The sequence below is a fragment of the Neomonachus schauinslandi genome, chromosome 5, assembly GCF_002201575.2.
Source record: "Neomonachus schauinslandi chromosome 5, ASM220157v2, whole genome shotgun sequence".
Lineage (NCBI taxonomy): Eukaryota > Metazoa > Chordata > Mammalia > Carnivora > Phocidae > Neomonachus > Neomonachus schauinslandi.
Genome location: NC_058407.1, coordinates 132,400,803 through 132,417,559, shown reverse-complemented (window position 1 = coordinate 132,417,559; position 16,757 = coordinate 132,400,803). Strand labels below are relative to the sequence as shown.

General features: G+C 41.2%; 1 protein-coding gene across 3 annotated transcripts in view; it reads right to left on the bottom strand.

Moving 5' to 3' along the window:
• GDI2 (GDP dissociation inhibitor 2) overlaps window positions 1-14,023 on the bottom strand; it is a 32,001-nt gene extending 17,978 nt beyond the window's left edge. For all 3 annotated transcript variants that reach the window (XM_021696799.2, XM_021696800.2, XM_044915016.1), the window contains exons 1-3: window positions 13,725-14,023; window positions 4,212-4,319; window positions 2,045-2,144 (exon numbers count right to left, since the gene is read on the bottom strand). In XM_021696799.2, coding sequence (XP_021552474.1) covers window positions 2,045-2,144; window positions 4,212-4,319; window positions 13,725-13,769 — 253 coding nt within the window. In that variant the 5' untranslated portion in view covers window positions 13,770-14,023. The remainder of the gene's footprint in view (window positions 1-2,044; window positions 2,145-4,211; window positions 4,320-13,724) is intronic.
• Between the last annotated feature and the right edge of the window lie 2,734 nt (window positions 14,024-16,757).

The window sequence follows — 16,757 nt, the reverse complement described above, 5'->3', positions numbered from 1 at the left end:
AAAGAAATTTAGTCTCAAACAGGATAACACATAAATTAACTTATAAGGTAAAATAGGTGATTTTTATAATGAAAAAATTAAACTATAAAACCTTTAATGGCAAATATTAGTATTTTTATAACCTTGAGGTAAAGAGAAAAATTTTAAGCATACCCTTCCAAATCAAAAACAGTAAAAAGAAGAAAAATCAATCTATATAGCTACATGAAAAGTAAAAGCTTATGTACGAAAGAAAAATACAACACAGCTACATATAAACCAATCACAGATTGGAAAAGATATCTTCAAATACACTAGGAGTATTTATTCCATGGTCTTTATAAAGAGCTCTTTCACATGGATAAAGAAAAATTTAAAAACCTCAAAAGAAAAATGTACAAAGCCTAAGGCTGGCCAATATGAAAGTCAATAAACATCTAGAAATCATTCCACTCTCTAACAAACAGATACTTTTGAAAAATCCATGGGGCGCCTGGCTGGCTCAATGGGTAGAGCATGTGACTCTTGACCTTGCGGTCATGAATTCAAGCCCCATGTTGAGGGTGAAGCCAACATAAAATAAATAAATAATCAATCCCTTATTTTGCCTTTACGTATGACTAAGTGACAAAAATTTAAATGAAGATGGGGCGCCTGGGTGGCTCAGTAGGTTAAGCATCTGACTCTTGGTTTCGGCTCAAGTAATGATCCCAGAGTCGTGATAGCGAGCCTTGAATGCAGCTCTGTGCTCAGCGGGGGGAGGTCTACTTCAGATTCTCTCTCCCTCTTCCTCTTCTTCTGCCCCTCTCCCAGCTTGTGCACAGGCACTCTCTCTCTAATAAATAAATAAAATTTTTTAAAAAAATTAAAATAAAGAATACTCAGGCTTAGTAAAGGTACTAGGAAAGGGTCAGTCCCACAGGCTACTGGTGAGAATCAGATCAGGCAATATAAAATAAAAGCCTTAAAAAAATCATTGTCTCTAACAAAAACTAATGATGTAATGTATGGTGATTAACATAACATAATAAAATAAAATTAAAAAAAAAAATCATTGTCTCTTTCCCCACACTATTATGTCTAGGGGCATATGGTGAGGTTCAACAACACACACACACACACACCCACACACAGCCTGGCAGGTTATACACCAAAATATTAACCATGATTATCGATGGTGAGATTCTGATTATATAAATTTTATTTCCTCTCTGCTTATCTGTGTTTTCTAATTTTAATGAAATAACTTTACTACTCATACAATAAAAAAAGTGCTTTCAATTTATTTCAAAAGAATTTTAGATAGGTAACTTTAAATTTCAGAGAAGGGTGCCTGGGTGGTTCAGTCGGTTAAGCATCTGCCTTTGGCTCAAGTCATGACCCCAGAGTCCTGGGATGGAGTCCCGCATCGGGCTCCCTGCTCAGAGGGGAGTCTGCTTCTCCCTCTGCCTGCTGCTCCCCCTGCTTGTGCTCTCTCTCTCTCTCAAATAAATAAAATCTTCTTAAATAAATAAATTTCAGAGAAAATTCAAATAAGATCATTCCACTAAAAGAAACTATAGAATATAAACTCAAAACCAAAAAAACAAACAAAACCCCAAAACGGGAAAGGGCAGCTCATACTTTAATTCATGGGACATAAACAGACTTCATACCAACAACCTAGTTTTTAATGTCATTTCAGAAAAAGGCACTAATATCACAGCAGTTTAGCTCCCCTAATTAAAAATATGAGAAAAATGTGAAAAATAATTTTAAAAGGCTCCAAACTAGGAAAAAACTGCTTCTAAAGGCCCAGTTATCTGAGACTGTCAGGGAAGCCTGAGAGATGACTGCTATAGACACTTCTGGTTTTCATACACACTGTGTCATGTCCTAACTTTATGTCTCCAGAACCAATTAGGAAGGAGTCACCCCCTCCTCTAATGGCCCACAGTCTACTCACCAAACTGTTGCCATTAACAAAATCTATTTTCACATACCTGGAGTAACACTCTCTGTCAAGAGCTAGAGTCTACTTTTAAATCGGATTCAATGTACCGCCATAAATGTCAGAATGCTTTACCATTGGCCATGAGAAACTTAGGGATTAAGTCCACGTTCCAGTCTCTTCCTCTCCCCATCGATGCTGGTGGTGCTCCTGGTATTTTAAATCGTTTGTATAACTAAAACCAAAACAAAAATGACCCATAATGTAACAAAATTTACTTTTCATTATGCTATTCTTCCACGACGTGGTTTTGGTATAATAACTAACCACCAGAGGATGAGGTAAAGTATAACGGCATTTCATTTTTTATCAGATAAAATTTTTAGAGAAATCCCAATACACAGCTAAGTTAAATACACTACTAATGAATGCTAAAATAAGTATTACAGAGGTAGTATTTTTTACTAGCAGAAAAGAACACAAAACAATTTGTCAATAACACACTAGCTCTGCAGATACACCATTTGTAGAAATCATTTAAACTCATTCTCTCCTGAATAAAAAGCTAACAAAAAGGCTTAATTTTGCTTCCGTAGTTATGGAAGGAGTCAAAAATAAATTCTGGATTCTTCAAATCAAAAAAGACAATTAAAGTTAGTTCCAGGGGCGCCTGGGTGGCTCAGTTGGTTAAGCGACTGCCTTCGGCTCAGGTCATGATCCTGGAGTCCCGGATTCGAGTCCCCACGTCGGGCTCCCTGCTCGGCAGGGAGTCTGCTTCTCCCTCTGACCCTCCTCCCTCTCATGCTCTCTGTCTCTCATTCTCTCTCTCTCAAATAAATAAATAAAATCTTTAAAAAAATAAAAATAAAAAATAAAGTTAGTTCCAGCTAATTTATAAGTTTCATGAGTTGAGTAGGAGCTCTAGATAAAAAGAAGCTTATGGTCTAAAATTTGGGAATACTCATTTTATTGCTAACGTGGAAGCGAATAAGCAAAGCTGGTATATTTACTAATAAAAAATCCCCAAGTCCTTGAGTATATTCACTGGGGAGGGGGAAAAAAGCTTGCTCACCTTACTGAAGACTATTAAGTGTAGGCAGGGTGGAAGTAATGATGCCAACTTGTACAGATTATTAACAATGAAGAGATCTGGTGGTCACTGCTTTACCTCGGGTCAGAGTTGGCATCATGAAGAGTGAGGGAGTTCAGACATTCTATGCTTCCTGATGTGATGCAATATGAACTACACAACAATGCTTTCTTATTATAAGCTAGCTTGGACTTTTCGGAAGAAAAAAAGTGGGGAGATTTCTGTAGACTAAAAGAATAAAGAGAAACAACACCAAAAGCAATGTTTGAAGTAGTTAAAAAAAAAAAAACACACCGCCACCACACACAATATAAGACATTCTTGGCATCACTGGGAAATCTGACTGTGGTCTGGATATTACTGTTAATTTCCTTAAATGTGATAACGAATGATATTATGATCACGTTGGAGAATGTTATTTTTAGCCAGTGAATGCTGAAATATTTAGGTCAAGTATCATGGTGTCTATTACTTTCAAAGATTCAAACCAATAACAAAAAAAGACATAAAGCAAATATTGCAAAATGTTAACTGCCAAATCCAGATGGAAGGTTGATCCACTGGTATTATTCTTTCAACTTTTCTGTAGGCCTGAATACAGAAAAAAATTGATAAAAATATGAAGTCTATTTCATCAGTCATGATTGATAATAACTGATATCTGTGTATCTCTGGTAACACGCAGTACAGCTTGTATCCACGGATGCTGAACAAACCTCACAGAGAAATATTCAGCAAAACACACTTTGGAAATGCTTCGTTTGCCCACAGTCTAAAAAAGCAGGAAGCAGGGGAGTAGAGTAAAAGGAACTAAAGCTCTGGAGTCTTACAACCTAGGTTCACAATCCTTCTCTGTGATTTTAGTAACACAGACTACTTTGTCATCTGAAAAATGGAGATAAAAATCCCTCTTTGACTAACTGGAGGGACACATAAAACTAGGTGGAAAGCTCTGGCACTGTGCTCGGCATGTATTAAATCCCCATGAGAAGTCCATACCCTGCCCTTCAGCAGATAACCGTAACTGCTGCAGACGGCAGTGAGGCTCCAACTGACGGGTCAGCAAGCCCTAAAACTAGCCGGCCCTGAGAAAATGGGAGGCTACAGACAGTCTAGGTAAGAAAACCAAACCTATCCATGAGGAGTAAGGCTGAGACGCATGAGTACGAGTTTCAGAGAACGAAAGTCACACAAGTTTGCTCCAATGCTTACATCGTCCAGGGGTGTTATAGATGCACTTTCTCCTCCGTAATATGGGTTTCTGTCCATGTGAAGAACTTTCTTCCCATTCACTGACATTATACCTGACAGGATACATTCCTACAGGGAAAGCAAAAGTATCTTCAAAAGAAGTGAAGTGTTACCACATGTTTCAAACAGACACTTCCCCCCACCCCGCCAGCTACTTTTTTTTTTTTTTTAAAGCCCTTCATTAGGGGCCCCTGGGCAGCTCAGTCGGTTGAGCATCTGACTCTTGATTTTGGCTCGAGTCGTGATCTCAGGGTCCGGGGGTCGAGCCCTACATCGAGCTCCATGCTCAGCCAGGAGTCTGCTTCTCTCCCCTGCCGCCACCACTCATGCTTGCGCATGCTCTCTCTAATAATCTTTAAAAAATAAAATAAAATAAAAGCCCCTCATTAAACACTCTTATAGTAACTAATACTTACGTATGTACAATACATGACGTAACTTAAGGACAAAGCCCTAAAGCGACTAGGGTTCCAAGTGTGGTCTGTGGAACCCCATGGGCCTCAAGGTTAAGACTATTTTCAGGGCGCCTGGGTGGCTCAGTTGGTTAAGCGACTGCCTTCGGCTCAGGTCATGATCCTGGAGTCCCGGGATCGAGTCCCACATTGGGCTCCCTGCTCAGCGGGGAGTCTGCTTCTCCCTCTGACCCTCCTCCCTCTCATGCTCTCTGTCTCTCATTCTCTCTCTCGCAAAAAAAAAAAAAAAAAAAAAAAAAAAGACTATTTTCATAACACTAAGACATTATTCACTATTTTTTCACTGTGTTGACATCAGCACCGATGGTGCAAGACCAATGGTAGAGAAAAGTTAGGGCAGTAGCTCCACACTGTGCCAATCATTATACTCTACACCACCAGGCACTCACAGTTTAAAAAACACAAAAAAATAAGGCTAATTTCACTTAAGAATGTCCTTGATGAAGCATTAAAAATTACCTGTTAGGGCGCCTGGGTGGCTCAGTCGGTTAAGCGACTGCCTTTGGCTCAGGTCATGATCCCAGGGTCCTGGGATCGAGTCCCACACCAGGCTCCCTGCTCAGCGGGAAGCCTGCTTCTCCCTCTCCCACTCCCCCTGCTTGTGTTCCCTCTCTCGCTGTGTCTCTCTCTGTCAAATAAATAAAATCTTTAAAAAAAATTACCTGTTAATGTACTCCCTTGAATGCCCACCTCTTTAATACTCTGTGTAACAAAATGGGAAGTCCACATAAAGTAACACTGGCTCAAGGAAAATCTTTTGTACAACTGATTTGTTAAGCTGAACTAGCGACTTTTTTTCATGGATCATTTTTATTTGAAAGAACAACTGATCAATTTATTCAGACTTAGGTATTTGGCAGGTATGGTTACAGATTTCATACTATAATTAATCATTTAAAAAAACCTGCCATTTATGTTTTGGTATAAATCAAAGAATATCCACAACGATGTGAAAGGCGCTCCTCCCTATTCCAACTACACATCGGTATGAGCCTGATTTTCTTCATATACTTCAGCTAGGGCAGTATCTCACAAAAGTCTGAACACCACAGCAGATGAGAATCCAGCTATATTTCAAGCCAGACATTAAAGAGATGTGCAGAAAATGTAAAACAGGGGCACCTGGGTGGTGCAGTCGGTCGAGCAACAGACTCTTGGTTTCGCCTCATGTTGTGAGATCGAGCCCCACGGCAGAGTCCACGCTCAGCAAGGAGTCTGCTTAAGACTCTCTCTCCCTCTCTCTGCCCACCCCCACTTGCCCATGCTCACTCTCTAAAATAAATAAAATCTTGAAAAATAAATAAATCTTTTAAAAAATGTAAAACAATGATACTCTTCTCACTTTTGTTTTGGAAGATACAGTTTACACTTCGTAAAACGTATTCATGTTAACATGTAATGGGTTTATCATTAAGTGAATTAATATTTTTAAAAATTGCTGTGTTGATTTCTAATGATAAATATTGATAGATATAACCCTTATAAACAAAACTCTTCAGGGTCCTTTTTAAGAGTGTAAACAGATCCCAAAGCCAAAAGAGTTTGAGAACTAGAGCTCTAAAGGAAGCATCCAGGATAACAAATAAATTGGCAATAGAGAATTATAAATGTCCAGTCTCATACTAAGATATACCCTATCAAGATAGAGGGGGAAAATCAAGAAAGAATATGATTAATGAATTAATGAGAAGAAACACAGAGATGAGATACACATTCACTCAAAACTCTTACACCTGGGTTTTGGTGATCAAGGCTTTATTTTTTTTTTTTTTTAAGAAAAGGGAAATTCCATGTATCTTCATTAATCCTTAGAGCTTTTCAAATTTACCCCAAAGACCCTAGGTAGCAGAGAACAATCTCACTCCCCTAGAAGCCTGACTTTGATACCTTTATTTTAAAAATTCATATGTATTTCTAATTTTACTCCATAATGTATCTATTCATTTTAGTATTTTTAAAGGTTTTTAACTATTGTCTGGTTCAAATTTTATTCTAGGAAGATGCATCATTTCTTATTTAGATCAAGACACAAACACTATGAGTGCTCCAGGCCATTTCATGCCCTATTCCAGTCCTAACTACAACCCCACACCCCACACCCTCTCATGATTTCTAAGAGTGCAGATGGAATCATGCAGTATATCTTTTTTGTATATACCTTTTATTCAACATTATGTTTACAAGATTCGTCCAAATTATGTTTTGTGTGTTCTTAAAATGTACTTATTCTCACTGCTACAGAGCAGGGGTCCCCAAAGTACAGGAGCCAAGTCCAGTCTGCATACAATTTTCATAAGTAAAGATTTATTGGTAAACATCCATTCATTTACATATTGTCTACATCTGTTTCCTCTGTACCACGGTAGAAGTGTAGTTGTGACAGAGACTGTAGAGCCTGCATAACCTATTTCCAACATAGACCTTTACAGAAGGTCTGCCTAACCCTGCAAGCAGTGGATGGATCTCAAAGGGTGCTTCCCAAATCAGTACCACCTGTGAAGGTGTTTGAAATGTAAATTCGAAGCAGGTTTTCAAACTTCACTTTGCATCTGCATCACATGGAGGTTTCGTTAAAACAGACTGTGGGACTCCCATCCACAGAAGTGGGTTGGGGCTGAGAATTTGCCTTTCACACGAGTTCCCAGGTAATGTTAATGAGGCTGATCCAGGACCAATTTCAAGAACCATTACTAAAGCAGTGCTGCTCCAACTTGAATAAGCTTAAGAATCAACTGGGGATCATGCTAGGGATACGTGGTTGGCTCAGTCAGTAGAGCATGGGACTCTAGATCACTGGATCACGTGAGTTCAAGCCCCACGTTGGGCTTAGAGCCTACTTAAAACAAAAAACTGGGGATCATGCTAAACTGTAGATTTTGATTCAGTATACTCGGCGTGAGGCCTAACCTGCAGTTCTAGTAAGTTCTCAGGTGTTGCAGAAGCAGTTGATCCAAGGACCACAGTCTGGGTAACAAAGCAGTAGAGGCTTTAGTTGAATGAATATGCCACATGAATATATGACAATTTATTTATCCATTCTACTATTAATGGGCATCTGGACAATTGCCAGTTTTGACTCTCATAAATAATGCTCTATAAATATTCTTAACATGTTTTTATTATGCATTTGTTGGATATATATCAAGGAAGGCACAACTATGTTCAACTTCAGCAGATAACTCCCAACAACTTTCCAAAATGGTTATTAATTTACACTTTTGTCACAGCAATGTATGAAAGTTCCTGTTGTTTCAAATCCTTGCCCAACACTTGTGTCTTTTTAATTTTAGCCATTCTATAGTTAGGATGTGGTTTAATTTGCATTTCCTGACAACTAATGAGGTTGAGCAGTTTTTTATTTTTTATAGTTTACTGATAATTACGGTATCTTTTGATAAGTGCCTATTCAAATTATTTGCTCTTTTTAAAAATGGGTTTCTTTTTCTTACTGCTATATAAAAGTTCTTTTTATATTTCGGATAGATAAAAGTGCCTTACTGGTTCTATGCACTGCAAACCTTCCATTCTGTGGCTTGCCTTTCCACCTTAATGATGTCTTGATAAAGAAAACTGAAGGCACTTTACAACTACAAAAATCAACCCTAATCTTATCAAAAGCAATTCACTTGTCCAAAAAACAAAATCCAAGGAAGCACTAACATATATGGTTCAATATATTACACGAAAGTAAAATAAAATTGACATTCACAAAAACAGGTTACGACATAAACAGAGGAAGATGAAACAGTCCTATTTCCAGCCGACAAAGGCAGTCTCCAGAGCTCAATTTTTGGAAGCAAAATCACACCAAGCAACTCTGAGTGTTGCATATCTTCTATATATAACTTTTCACACTCCCCTACAAATAAGCATGATTCACTCACTGGACCATGGCTCTAAAGCAAGCACTAAAGGTGGAGGCTAAATAAAGGGCTCAATAATTTAAAGATTCATTGAAGTCCAAAGAGCTGGTAACAACTCTTAGAGGCATCACTTGGAACAAATATGACAAAAGCTAGTTAAATCTTCAGGTTCATGGATTCTCCTAAGCCCCTCTATAAAAGATTGCTTTTACATTGCCAAAAGAATAAAATACATAGTAGCGTAAGTGTAATACTTTACATTTTGCTTTAAAGCATGGGATGAACTAAATCCCTGATAAAATCTGTCAATCATATCTAGGCATAGGGCATACATTAATGATCTTAAAATTTCAATATCTTACAAAATTCACTCAAAATTAAAATTCAGTACTACTACCTATTTGATGAATACAGAATAACAAGCAAAGCACATTAAAGCCAGAGAAAATACTCTAATTTCCTTTTTTTGCACTAGAAAACCTGGTCCACCCATCATATATATCAACAATACTGATAACTTTTACCAGAAAAATCTATGTATTAGTGAATATTAACTAACATACTAGTTTTTAATCTAATGGATGAGAGTACTCCACATTTAATTCAAACTCACCCACAAATGCCCTGAGGAGGGTAAGAATACAAACTCGCATGCAGAGTAACTGAAACTATAAAACCATCTTCAGAATCCAAGTTCTTTATGATAATGGCATCTGCCACTCATCTGGCATTTCATGTTCTCCTACATAAAAAGAGGTAACCGATCAAATGGTTTAAAGGTCGGGGTGAGTGAAGGGCCCTATCAGTGGTACGAAGTTCACTTCCCTTCAGCACCCTGCACGTATCACCAGAGTTGCAATAATCAGAGTAACTTATTTGGATAGTACCTAAATACATTAAGCCAAAATACCTCTAATGTCCCGAAGGGGCCTGCATGGTGTTCCTATATATGAACTGCGATCAACCTAAACAGGATTTCCTAGGTCAGTGGTACTAAAGAGTATCCCGGTGTCTTGGAAAAATTAATGCCCACCCCCTTCCTGCTTAGAGAGCAAGCTTCGAAGAGAAAAGAGCCAGAGTACATTAATATTCTTTTTTTTTTTCAGAGTACATTAATATTCTGATAGATCTTCGAAGTGACCTAACTAAGCACCCACCGGAACTCTAATCCTACGGAATTTTAAAGTTGTTACAAGGAAAAACAAAACATAAACGACAACAAAAAAAACCAAACAGAAAATAAATGCACATAAAAATGTGATAAGGAAAACAAGGTACCTAAAAACTAATACTAAAGAAAAGTGACTTTTGAAAGCTACTTACCTAGAACTACGGGGAAAATGCATTAACTAGAACATTTTTAAATCAGTTAATCTCAATATTATATGTCAGCAACAACATAGTAAAAATAATGTTTTCAGCAGAATGTTCCTTTAAATATCTGTCCCTTGAATGCATCTCATTAAATGCTGTCAAAAGATCATTCTTCTTGAAACTGGTTCTAATTATATCTTTCCTGCTCAAAATCCTCTCCCACTGCCTAAAAGATAAGTTCAAATTTCTTAGCCTAATACATTAAACATTCTTAGTGATAGGCCCTCTCTCCAACCCAATTTCCCAATCCGCCTCTTCATACCTTCTGTTTCAGGCAAAATAAACTCCCTATTCCTTATATACATCCTGTTCTCAGTACCAATCCATCCTGCTCACTCTGCCTAGAAAATCATGCCTCCTGCTCAAAGCTTACCAGTATTTTTAAAATCCAGCTTACATACCTCCTTCTTTAGGAAGGTTTTCCTGCTTCCCGCCTGAATTTCCAGTCGTGCAGCTCTATTACAGCACTTAGCACTTCCTCATATTAACTCTTATTAGAGTCACCCTCCATATGAGAAGCTATTCGTTTATACACAGATGTGTTTACCTTTTTATTACCCATAACTGATCACAACGGTCACAGTTTAAATAACTGAAATTGGGTAAGATATTACTCCACTAAGAGTCTTTAATCAGGTACAAGGGAAGGAAGATAGAAGGGATTGCCAATTATCATGAATGTGAGCCAAAACATTTAGTTAGTGGTTTTTCAAACCAAATATTTCACTACTACTTCTAGATGCTAAGATGTGTCTGATTTTACTTCTATCCTTTGGGGCCAGTATGCTTGAAATGGATTTAAAATACAGACTGTCTACAAGATATTTGTACCTTCCAAAAGTAAGACATTTGTACATATTGGCCCTATGATCACTACTGCAGTGGATAGAAAGTCCTTCATCTACAAAACTCTTAACATAGCAACGGCAAGGATTTTCAAGGAGCAAATCTGAGAGGCAATTTAAAATTTTTAAATCAGATATAAACTCTTTTAAATCACAAACTTTTAATAAAGAAAAAGGGTAAAATTATGTCTGGGATGTAAAATAGTTTCTAACCATCTAATACTGAGAATACTGGTTAAATCTCACTGAAGTACACATTTCTATTCGTAATTTCTTACCAGAATTATTATATAGAACAAAACAACACAAATACCTCTGAGAGCCACAAATAGCTGTGGAACTAGTTACCCTTTTATATACTATTTTTAAGAAGATTCAAGAATTTACTGCCAACCCCCAAAGTCAATTAGAAATAGCATATTAGGTGGTCAGATGTTTTCTATTCACCCTGAAATCAAAATAAAAGTCACCAGCCTAACAGCAAAGTAAGGGAGGGAAAAAATGAAGAGCAGACTGAAGAACTCACAAAGGCCAGCAGTCTGAGAGTATTTAATAAGGAGCACCCAAGCTTACCAGGTTATCTCGATGGCTTCATTATGTTACAGCGTTAACACAGTAATTAATCCCCATGATGGGAAATCTTAGTTATCAAATAAATTATGTTCCTTAAAGAAGGTGTGATGTCATTTGGAAAGGCTTTTTTTCAGAAAGTGGTGGTTCTTTAACGGGATAATCCTCAATCCCTTAGAAAATCCAATTATACAAAATACTCCATTTCTCCTGGATAGAGAATGATTTTGTTCCAAGTTTCACGTTTTATGTCTTATTTATTAAAGTTACGATCAACATTTGTGGATCACCATGACCTTCATTTTAGAAGGAACAACTGATACAAAACAGTGCAAAACACTAGGCAACAGAGTAACTATGACACTTATTTACACTTTCTTTAAAAGTAACAATAACACTAAAAGTACTTGACATACAGCCATCACCTAATATTTTGTACCCATAACTGATAGAGTATACCTGTTTTTAGGTTAACTCTCTGGCACTAAATATTTATAAGCCAAAAATTAAGAAAATTAAGTTGTATGTTCACTCCAATAGTCAATTCTGGTTTGAGGGTTTTTAACTTGGTGATTCTATTTAACGTTAAGTAGTCTTTGTGTCACGAGAAACGAGGGTACACATTTACCATTACCAAATCATCCCACCATCACTACTCCTCTCAATGAAACCATCGAGATAACCTGGTAAGCTTGGGTGCTCTTTATTAAATACTCTCAGACTGCTGGCCTTTGTGAGTTCTTCAGTCTGCTCTTCATTTTTTCCCTCCCTTACTTTGCTGTTAGGCTGGTGACTTTTATTTTGATTTCAGGGTGAATAGAAAACATCTGACCACCTAATATGCTATTTCTAATTGACAATGCTCTGCATAGATATAATTCTCAAAGAACATCTCAGAAAGCAATCTAAGAAGGCTCACAGGTATTAAAGTTATCATAGCTATAAAGTGAGGGCAGAAATTGGTCTGATTTCCTGTTGTGTACCTACCACTCATCAAAAGGTCAAAATTAACCCAAATGAATACTTAAAGTGCATTATCTTAACTTGGTTGTTATCCAGTAAGACCATGCTATCTTTGACGCAAAGTGATGCTTCTGCACCAGGCCTGTAGAAACCTGCAGGACAGATCTGCGCTCATTTGTCCACATCCAACTGACCTAATCAAGAGCAAATCTGAAAGACCAGCAATAACCATAGAAAAAACAGAACTGGCTCTTATAACACACTGGCAGCAACCGAGCCGTTCCAATGGGCGAAATCCTCCACAAACTACTAAGCTTGGAATCCCAATTACACGCTTTAGAAATATTAACTGAAAAAAAAAAAAACAGCCCCGCAGCTGGTAGGCCTGTTCATTTAGGCATCCAACCCTTTTGCCAATTCACCACCTAAGAAATTCGACTGAATCCCTCACATTCAAAATGACTAAATAGTTTTCTAGGTAAGTGACCTCATCTATTTGGTACTACTTCCTAGCCAGTCACATGTCTGCTTCGGACTGGTTGGTAGGAGAGAACCTGGCCTCTAGCAAACCATCACCGGTCCATTTCTTAGGGGAAAGCCCCCAGGAGAGACAATGGACGCAGGGAACGGACCAAACCAAAGGAGATGGCAAAGGTCAGGAGAGAAAGCATCGGATAGACAAGCTTTGAGAACACTCATTTCCAATTCTACAGATGCTCGGTAAGTGGGATGAGAGTGGTTAAAAGGAATGTGTAATGCTTCTCATTTGAAGTGGGGGGGGGAATAAAAAGCTAATTTTCTCTAAGTTCACTGAACTGCATCAGTTACAAGACGGTGATTATCCAATGACTTGTCACAAAATCTTGTGCCTAGCTCTGGTAGGCCGAGACCGACGAGCAGCGGTGGCTGAAGTCGAAGTAGGAAACGCAGCTGCGAGCGCTCCCGCCCTCCCCCACCCCGCCTGGTGCTTTTCCGTTTCCAATCGAGAGAGGCCATCAACCGTGGAGGAGGCGGAGGGGCACCCACACCCCAAGCGGGCTGTTTCCCTCGTTTCCCACCCATTTTTACTTCCCCGCCGCTCTGCATTAGGCCACCCCCCCCCCGGACCGGTTTCTCCATCTCCAGGTCTGTCCTTGCATGTCTGGGGCAGACCCACCTCCCCACCCCCCCGGCCTGCGCGGCGGCCGCGAGCCTTCGCCGCCGGGCACTGCCGCAGGCCCCCGACGCCCCGGGTCGCGTCTCCCGCATGGTCGCAGCGGCCCCCCACGACGACGCCACCCCGCGCTCGCAGGGACGCCGTCCGACACGGCGCGGCCCCGCGGGGTGGGCCCGGCCTCCCGCGGCGCGCGGGCTGCGGGGCGCGGGACGCGGGGCAGGGAGACTCACCGTCAGGCCGGTGCCCAGCACGATCACGTCGTACTCCTCATTCATGGTGGGGGACGGCGAGGACCGAGGCCCAGCGAGAGCACAAGGCGCGGGGACTCGAGGGGCCAGCGGCTATACGACCACCCGGGAGCCACAGGGAAAGAGCTCAGGCCGGTGTTGGGGCCCGACGGAAACGGGAAGCCAGGGCTGGAGCTGAAACGGAGCTGGAGAGGAGAGAGGCCGGCCGCCACCTCAGACGGGAAGAGAAGAGCGGGGCAGGGAGGGGAGGGAAGACGGGGAGGGCAGGGAAAGGCGGGCGGCGACCCGGGCCTGCGCAGCCGGGGCGGGGCTTAGAGACGGCGCTCGGAGGGCCGTCGATCACACCCTTCCCGCTCTCTCATTGGCTGAGTTCCCGTTGCCCGCCCAACCTTCAGCCTCTCCCTCCTCTCGCGAGAGGAGGGCGGGCCGTCCCTCTGGCGGTTCCGGTTCCCAGCCCGGCCCGCTGCCACTGTGGTTGGGGGCGGAGGGGGCGGAGGAGGCGGCCGGTCGCGGGCCCCTGAGGGCCTGCAGTGGGGGCGAAGCGCGCCGGTGGCCGGAGAGCGGCAGTGCGCTTCGTTACTCCCTCAGTGGTGTGGGAGCCAAGGCACGCCCAGGGCCCCGAGACCTCCCGCCGCCCTTGGACTTTGAGCCCGTGGAGGGCACGTGCGCCGGAGCCGGCGGCGCGGGAGTCTGCTGGGGACTCGGGCGGCGACGTCGGGCCCCGCACTCCCGCCCTCGCACTGCCGGGCTCCGTCTAGTAGCCTGGCTCCCGCTGCGGCCCGGGCGCTGTGCAGGCCTCGGCCCGGCGTGCTCGCGCGGCCGCGCCTACCCCCGTCATTGGCAGCTTGCTTTGTGTTTCCTCCCATCCGGCCTCCTTTTTCTGAATGAAAAAGCCCCCACCGTCTTGAAAGCAGTTCAGAGATCACAGGCTTTATCTTATTTCCCGCCCTTTGTCGTGCTTGCTGTGTTGCCCCATGTGCGGCCCGAGGAAAATTAATGAGAAGAAAAAAACCCAGCTTTTAAAAAAAGTAACCCTCAGCACAAATGAAGAGGAAGGCCAGATTTGATTTGGAAAGCGGGTCTGCGCCTACTGAGAGCTATAGCTCAGGCCAGCTATAGAAATTCCCATGACCACATGGGAATAGGGTTAGGCCATGAGTGTGGAAGAAACATTCCTTGCGTGCCTTCCATCTCCTCTACTCCTGCCCACCCCCCAGCCCCCGAACTTTTTAGGATTCCCACTGGAATCTCCAGCTTTGGGTAAAGAGATGGGTGTAAGGAGCGGCTTGTGTTCTCAACCAAAGAGAGGAGGCCCTATAGAGGCAGTCTGGACAAGTGATTCCCCTAAAGCCTTGGACAACCTGTTTACAGCCCGTGACAGGTCTGCAAACTCAGACAAAAGAGTTGGTATTTCCTTCTAGAGTTACTCTCAAACACAGCTGGAGAACTATTCAAAGTGAATCTTGGTAGGCAGAACTTCCTTCATATTTAAATCGTTCAGATTCCGGAAATAATGTAACTGTTGTTGTACAATGTTTCTTCACCCCAGAAAGAGTTTAAGAAAGTGTGCTCTATCAGACCATGGACCTTGGGGGGTGAGGGGGGAGTTTAAATTTACATACCTTAACTGGATTTGTATACATCAGTGACCAAAGGAATTCCTATGAGTAGACAAAAATCAAGTGCAAAGTTGACTACTGAACCCATTATGTACCAGTGGGTGTGACTGATTTTTCTGTTGGCTTTAAGAAGGTCCTGCTGTTCTCTCCGAGTTTGTGCACATGTATTTATACACACAAACTTAGAAACAACAGAAACTTCTCACAGTTCTGTAGGTTACAAAGTACAAGATCAAGTTGTGTATGGTTGAGGGCCTGCTCCCTGGTTCAAGTTGTCTTTTCACTATGTCCTCAGGTAGTTGGAGGGAAAAGGGATCTCTAGGGCTACTTTTACAATGTTACCTATATTTTTGAACTGACTTGAAATATTGACCCATTTTTTATTTTTATTTATTTATTTATTTTGTGGAGAAAAAAATTTATTTACAATCTAGGGTTGTTGAGTTGACCCATTTTTTAAAAACTAGCAATAATGAGCCTGGCTGGCTCAGTCAGTAGACCATGTGACTCTTGATCTAGGGCTCATGAGTTTGAGCCCCAGCTTGGGCGTAGAGATTACTTTAAAAAAAAAAAATCTTTGGGGCACCTGGCTGGCTCAGTTGGTGGAGCATTCAACTCTTGATCTCAGGGTCATGAGTTCAAGGCCCACATTTGGTGTGGAGCCTACTTAAAAAAAGTAAAATAAAAAATAAAACATAAAAACTAGCAATAACATAAAGAGCGTTTTTCATGTATTGCCATCAACCTCTAAATGTTGAGGCTTTTAAGCATATCTGCTGAAATATGTTACCATGTTTTAAGTGAAGGGCATTTTATCAATATTCAGATGGAGTTAATGAGAAACTTCAAGGCATTGGATAAGGGATCTGAATTTAAGGCTAATGAGGCTCTTCAATCTGATCCCTTACACAAGTTCAGTTTTGTTGGCAGTACAAGTCCTGTGGCCCTGAGGAAGCCCCCCCAAAAAATAAAAACAACTAACTGATTTAATCCAAAATTCTATGCCTGCTCTAGGATCTTCATCACCTATTCTAGTTGCCAAGGAACTTGGTAGACAACAAATACTGTTTATGGTGAAGTGGCTTGAAAGCCACTAATTGATTCTGTGTATTAGAAGCCTCAGTTCCTCACAGAATGAAACCTTAGGTTTGGGGGAAGTGGGTGATTGGTGGAGAGGAGTGGAAAATACCATCCCTCTGGAAGATATTTCAAGTCTTTGTACAAAGCAAGAGTCCAGTGTGAGTGTTATTTATATGCAGGTGCTTGGGAATCATTGCTGATCTTTTGCCCTGAGCTCCCACCAGCTCCTTACGGAGGGAGATACTGAGTCCAAGGAAAAGAAAATCAGAATGAATCTTCATCCCGGCCATCTTTCTGTCCTGAACCACTGCAACAG